Source organism: Sinocyclocheilus anshuiensis, unplaced genomic scaffold (genome assembly GCF_001515605.1).
Source record: "Sinocyclocheilus anshuiensis isolate Anshui unplaced genomic scaffold, SAMN03320099.WGS_v1.1 scaffold176, whole genome shotgun sequence".
NCBI lineage: Eukaryota > Metazoa > Chordata > Actinopteri > Cypriniformes > Cyprinidae > Sinocyclocheilus > Sinocyclocheilus anshuiensis.
Genome location: NW_015555723.1, coordinates 531,128 through 538,053, shown reverse-complemented (window position 1 = coordinate 538,053; position 6,926 = coordinate 531,128). Strand labels below are relative to the sequence as shown.

The window sequence follows — 6,926 nt, the reverse complement described above, 5'->3', positions numbered from 1 at the left end:
GTGTGTGTGTGTGTGTGTGTGTGTGTGTGTGTGTGTGTGTGTGTGTGTGTGTGTTTCCATATGTAGAGTATAAATAATGCTTAAAATTCATTTCAGGGCAGCAAAGGTCACCAGGGTCACCTTGGCGAGACTGGACCAGTGGGAGAACAAGGTGCCATGGGTTTCACTGGGCCAAAAGGAAGCAGAGGAACTACTGGGTTTATGGTGAAAAACTTATTTTTGAATGTTCAGTGTCAGTGTTTTGTGAACCAAAATGACATACAGTAAGGTTACAAAGGTCTAATTGATTACAAGGATCTAATGATGTCACTGTAATAATTACAAATGCTTTTCTCTTAAAATAGTCTTTCCTTTGCCAGAGATTTATTTTTTTATTTTAACCATTGTGTATTACATCATTGACAGAACACAGAAAATGCTGATACTTATGTTATTATACACCAAAGAAAATATTATAGAGAGACCCTTTTTAATTTAAATTTTTTTTTTTTTTTGATTAATTGTGTTTTGTTTTGGCGAGAACGCAGTTTCTGATAATGCTATCTGAAACTAACTCTGATCCCATGGCTATCATTTTCAGGGTGCTCCGGGAAAAATGGGTCAGCAAGGAGAACCAGGTTTAGTGGGATATGAAGTAAGCGTTATTTAACATAGACATGCCTTAAAAGACTTTATTTTACCTCAGCATAAAGTGGTACAAATTCAAAACAGCTGCTCTACATTATATGAAGTTCTTTAGTTAATAAGGCTTGTTAGAGCTAGTTGACTTGTCTTTGAATGCTCAAATGGTTCCATACTCCACTTTTTCTTCTTTTATTACCTCCTTTACTGTAGGGTCATCAAGGACCACAAGGTCCAATGGGATCCCCAGGACCAAAAGGTGAAAAGGTAAAAAATATAAATGCCTTATAACTACAAGCTCATTTCAGAAGCCCAAGAAATTTAACAAAGGAGTGATCTTTGTATTTGCATAATAAAAAACAAATAGTCTTTTTCCCAAAATCTACATTTTATGTTGACGGTTAACTTGCTTTTATTCCATGGTCTGTCTGAATACTCGATTCTGATTGGCTGGCAGGTATGCATTAAAACCATTTAATGCACACAGGTAGTTCCAAGTCTGTTTAATCACCGTTCTATATTAATTGATGCACACACACACACACACACACACACATAAACACAGTGAGAGGGAGAGAGGTCGGAGATTGCAGATCACGATGCGCGCACACAGAAGCTTTTTGTCGATGCTGCCCCGCGACTTTTTAAAATAAAATAGCATAGATACTAGATCGCTACATTATCTTCCTCAGCATCGAATTAACTAAACAGTTTCATTGTTCGAGAGAGATACACAGACGCAGGTAATTCACACACACAACTGTCATCTCTCTCTCGATCGATAATTCATTCAAATAAATGTGGTCTTACCGCACTATTTCATCTCTGTATCTGATTTGAAGCGGGCAGAATGCTAGAGCTAATGAGCCATAACTGATGAAAATAACCGTCATTTTTACCCTTCCGGTTAAATATTGCGCTGCTAACATCATAAACAGCTTTAAGTTTTCAATGTTGGCAAATGACCATGGAATAAGCAAGATAATCAATGACTCGCCGTGCATTAAAGGATTTTAAATGCACGGTGAGCCGTTGATTATCCCTTACGTATATCACCTTCCATGTTCTCATAAACTCAAAAACCCTTAGCATATACATAGCACATGGTAAAATTTATATCAGATGTTTTAAGTTGAAAAATCTAGAAATCAATACTGAAATCAATTTCTGTATTTTTCAGGGAGAGCCAGGTGATGACGGGAAGGTTGAAGGTCCACCTGGTCCTTTAGGTGACATCGTGAGTCAGTCCGCTAGATTCACTACACATTTTTGCCTTGTTTTGGGAGAATTCTGGATGCCAACCTGATCAATGTATTGGGTTTTCACTGGGATTTAGGGACCTGTTGGCAACAGAGGAGAAAGGGGACAGCCAGGTGACCCTGGATACCCAGTGAGTTTAAGATTTGCTTTTTATTTTCTACATTTTCGACAGGTCCAAACTAGATCATTAATTAAATATACTTTATATATCAAATTTTGAATTTCAATTTGTAAATCATAAGGGTCATGAAGGTGTTTATGGGGAAAGAGGAAACCCGGGGGCTCCTGGACTCCCTGTGAGTGAATCGACAAATAATGACATCTTTAAACCAGTGTTATTTTAGTATCGTTAATATACTGTTATAGTTTTGTTAATATTTTGTATTAGATTTTATTTTTATATTTAATTTTTTTAATTTTAGTTCATTTTCTAGCGATTTTGTTGTGTATTTGTATCATGTTTATTAGTTTTTAAATATGTCTATTTTAGTTTTACTTTATTTTCTTAGAAGTAACCAAAATGTTTCTTATGGTTTTAGTTTTAATGAATGATAATGACCCCGCTTGAAACTGAGCTATAAAATAGATATTTTCTTCCTTTTGTTCATCTCATTTTCCCTGTCTGTAACTACAGGGAAATGCAGGTCCAAAAGGTTTTGCAGGGCCTAAAGGATCCAAAGGCAATAAAGTAAGACTTTTCCATGTGAACACAAACATATTGTGGATTTTGTTTTGTTTAAATACAAATGCACACATATGGCTTTTATTTTAAAACCTATAATACCCATCACAACCGAATAACAATTTTTTTAGGGTCCAAAAGGCAAAAACGGTCCACATGGTGAATCTGGAAGTCGAGGGTCCCCTGTAAGTAAGTTTCTTATACGCTGAACTAAGTTCAGTGACATCATGACAGAACCTACATGATATTTTAAACAGTTGTGGTCATCTCACAGGGTCCTGTTGGTATTCCTGGCCCCAGAGGAGTTGTTGGTCGTGAGGGTCTTGAGGGTGATCCTGGGGTAGAAGGAGCTCTTGGGAAAGACGGAGCTAAAGGAATGCCAGTAAGACAATGAATGTAATTCTCAATGTTCTCAGTGTAACACTTTTAATCACCCAGGTGCTTTTTGTTGTTTGTGATGTTTTGGTTTGTTTGTCCTCTGTTATTAGGGTGAGCATGGAAGTGATGGTGAGGTTGGTCTGCCTGGAAAATCAGGTCCTCAAGGAAACACAGGTGTGCCAGGTCTGCCAGGAATTCAAGGCACTTTTGGGCCAAAGGTTATATGGATAGTGACCTGTTCTTTATGTTTGTTTGTCATCATTATCTGCATCTATAGCAATATTAGCTGGTTCTATCTTATATATTTCTCTATTTTCTGACTTAGGGTGAAAGGGGCATCCCTGGCCAAACTGGACCTCCAGGAAAAAGAGGATTTAATGGAGGAATGGGATTTCCTGGAAAACAAGGAGACCGAGGGGTCAAAGGGCAACCTGTAAGTATTGCTTCTCTGTTATCACAATGGATCCCTTGCAACTATGACAAACACACAAATGAATGCTGCTCCAATGATCTCGGTTAGCTTAAATGATGAACCTCTAAGAATAAAACAAAGAACATAATTGCCAAAATCAGACAGTAACTTCTTACACAGCTCTCTATAATACTTTATTTCGAGTTTCAGTGTCACTTGGTCCCTCCAAAATCATTATAATATGCTGATTTGGTGCTCAAGTAACGTTTCTTATTATTATCAACGTTGAAAACGTAATACTTTTGTGGAAACCATGATTATAGATGCATTATAATGTCACATTTGATCAATTTATTGCATCTTTACTGAATAAAAGTATTAATTTGGCCCTAAATGGTAGTGTATTTGCATGTTTTCGGTCTATTTAACGGTTGATGAATGAATGACTGTGACATTTCTTTAACACTTAGTGAAGAATAATGCTACATGTCATTCTACTACTGTTATCTGTTTATATTTTTCATCTATTTATCATCTGTTAATATTTTTCTTTAGGGTGATACTGGTGAACAGGGATTTCCTGGAGTTCTTGGAATGTTTGGACCAAAGGTAAACTTTCTTCTTGCACCACCTTTAGCATAAAGTCAACCTGTTATGTTTTGATTCTCAAAATTCACCCAGTTTTCTTTAATATATGTGAATGATTAATCTAAATGTTCCAAATAAAAAAAAGTTTGGCTTCACAATCTTTCTTCAAAATCTAATATTTCCTCCATGTCCTTTTTTCAAACTGATCTTATCAAGCCCATTTTTAAACTGCCATATAAATACCCTACCTATATTTGTTCTAGATGGATATCCTGTTTCACGTGTTAATGTCGCATTACAGAAGAAAAATTATGTCTTGTATATTCTGAGGATTTTCACATGATCTACTGTTTTGCCAAAATTATCATACTGATAGTTGCAATGATTACACCACAGTTCTATGTACGTAAACCTGTTAGGTGTTTAATAACATTTAATTATGCTTACATAAAATATATCAGTGACAGAGTTGGGAATAACGCATTACACAGTAACGCGTTACTGTAATCTAATTACTTTTTCTGGTAAAGCAGTAATGTAACGCATTACATTTTAAATTTGTGTAATTTGATTACAGTTACTAAAGTCAATATAATTACGTTACTTACGCTACAAATGTAGTGTTAAAAAATATTTATATGCCTTTTAAAATCATGTTTTGCGCGGGGTCGATGGAGGCACCGGCGCGATCACTTGCATTTTTTCCTGAGAACAGTGAAAAGCCATTTTTGATTGTACATATAAGTGTAATACATCATTTGAATCTGTGAAGGGTCTACTTTTATTTGTGTACACTCACAATATCAACAAAACATTGTGCTTTTGTAAAATAAAGAAAACAAACGGTGCGTTTTCAGCTGTCTCAGTCTCCGCGAACTTATTTCTGAAAAGCGTCACTAAAGTGAACCGAAACTCAGCGAATACTTCACACACAGACATGAAAAACATATATATGGAAAGCTTGAAGTGCCTACTTTTAAATTAAGTAAGTCTTATCTAAAACAAATATTCTCTGATGAAGTAATCCGTATAAAACCAACGCGAGGTCCAGTCTTTCCCGTCTGAGCTCATTATCTGTAATGTGATCACGCCCACGCGCAGCGAGTGCTATTCATACAGTAATCATCCACGTGAGACACGCGAACCTGTAAACGCCCACATCACCTCCGTAAACAAAGAAGCAAGATTTATTTTTAGCATTCAAATATGCACTGTATTTTCATTAATACTGTTTTCAAATGTTATCAGAACCGTTTTCAATTTATTAAGGTTTTTTCTGTCTTTAATGCTCACATTTAAACACAGTTAAGCCAGCATACACATATACCCTACACTCAGCAAGCAATGTTGTATATAAAACACTGTATAGGCACATTTAAAGATAAATTTTTCATTGTTAGGCAGGTTTATATTAAGAATGTTCAATTTTAGAATTTTATTAAATCTTTAAGTCAAGTTGCTGTTTTCATACCTTTGTAATATTTTTCAGTCAATGTTAAATTACTGAAAGAACTACAATTTTCACTTTGAAGTGTTTTTTTTTTTTTAGATTTGATATGTTTTCAAATGTTTTCAGCTGACATTTCATTACAGCTGTACAAGCACTGTAGCTTAAGATGAAAAATAGCTTCTTTAAGCAGCTTTAAGAGAGCTAGTCAAACAATATAATCAAACAAAGGCTGTGTGATGTAATGGTCTTCTAAATTTTGATTTTATGACCAAACAATGTTTCTGTCATTCACAGGGGCCACCCGGAGACCTTGGCCCAGTGGGTATCCAGGGCCCAAAGGGTCCTCAGGGTTTAATGGTATGTACCACTGTGGGAACTGTCCTGAAAACACAAATGAGATGGATCAGCAACTACTGTAGGTGTTTCTTTTTTTTAAGGGGATGCAAGGAGTCATCGGACCTGTTGGTATCATTGGGCCTAGTGGTAACCCAGTATGTATGATCTGAGTCACGTTGTTGGTGGTTTCTAATTGGGTGCATACTCTGAAAAACGTCCTTCTCTTCCTCTCTTTTTATTAGGGACCACAAGGAGACAAAGGACATAAAGGGGAAATGGTAAAAATCATTTTGAAATACTGAATTCTAATATTGTATGGCTCTTATGTTAGACTTCCATCAGCATAGGCTCAACTTCCTATTTATCATCTCCATTCAGTGATGTTACTGTGATGGGAGTCTAATGGTTTGTCTCAGTCCACTCAGTAATAAGTGCACTTCCCAGGGAGTCAACTATTACTGTCATATTTGAAAAAGTGCATTCATTCAGTCTCTTCAAGTTCCCAGAATGCACTGGGAATCTTGTAACCATGATGGAGGTAATTGAATCATTCATGTTCATGATGTACTGATTTACATCATAGGGAACTAAAGAGTGGAATGAGACTCAGCCTAAGACACTTTTAAGCTACAATCAGATAAGCAGCAAGAACAAATTTGGTTGAAAAGGGTTCCCTAATGAAAATAACATTTTTGTTGTTTGTCCTTTTATTTTAAACAGGGTGCTCAGGTATGTTCCCCAATGTCCTTCAATGTTACTAGCCCTTTTACATTTAGATAAATAAAGTGGTACTATTTAACCAACATAAAACTGTTCTTTTGACCCTCTATTAGGGACCTCCAGGTAGTCGTGGACCACCTGGACCTCCAGTAAGTAGTCTTGATGCATTTTAACAATCATGTGAGTAGTATGTGTCATGGTTGGATTGCATTTAGCTGAAGCTCATTGTAATCAATGCTTTCTGTTTCTTTATTGCTCATTGGTTTATAGGGGCTTCCTGGTGTTTCTTTTTCTCATGTAAGTATGCTTTGTACATCTCTGTCAATAGAAATTTAAGTCCATGAAGTCTAAAAATTATTGACAGAGCTAGAACATGTCAAAGCTCCAGATGCTGTGATGTAAATATACTCTACTTTAAAGAAAAAAAGAAAAAAGAATTAAAGCACACTTCAAAAAAAAAAAAAAAAAAAAAGCTTATA

The 6,926-nt window shown here is 35.9% G+C and overlaps 1 protein-coding gene across 1 annotated transcript in view; it reads left to right on the top strand.

Annotated features, from left to right (window-relative positions):
- LOC107672548 (collagen alpha-1(XXVII) chain B-like) overlaps positions 1–6,926 on the top strand; it is a 116,232-nt gene that overhangs the window by 102,567 nt on the left and 6,739 nt on the right. Inside the window, exons 39-56 of the mRNA XM_016465779.1 lie at positions 97–204; positions 581–634; positions 835–888; positions 1,802–1,858; positions 1,958–2,011; positions 2,124–2,177; positions 2,516–2,569; positions 2,695–2,748; positions 2,838–2,945; positions 3,052–3,159; positions 3,267–3,374; positions 3,909–3,962; positions 5,686–5,748; positions 5,829–5,882; positions 5,970–6,005; positions 6,448–6,456; positions 6,561–6,596; positions 6,718–6,744. Coding sequence (XP_016321265.1) covers positions 97–204; positions 581–634; positions 835–888; positions 1,802–1,858; positions 1,958–2,011; positions 2,124–2,177; positions 2,516–2,569; positions 2,695–2,748; positions 2,838–2,945; positions 3,052–3,159; positions 3,267–3,374; positions 3,909–3,962; positions 5,686–5,748; positions 5,829–5,882; positions 5,970–6,005; positions 6,448–6,456; positions 6,561–6,596; positions 6,718–6,744 — 1,092 coding nt within the window. The remainder of the gene's footprint in view (positions 1–96; positions 205–580; positions 635–834; positions 889–1,801; positions 1,859–1,957; positions 2,012–2,123; positions 2,178–2,515; positions 2,570–2,694; positions 2,749–2,837; positions 2,946–3,051; positions 3,160–3,266; positions 3,375–3,908; positions 3,963–5,685; positions 5,749–5,828; positions 5,883–5,969; positions 6,006–6,447; positions 6,457–6,560; positions 6,597–6,717; positions 6,745–6,926) is intronic.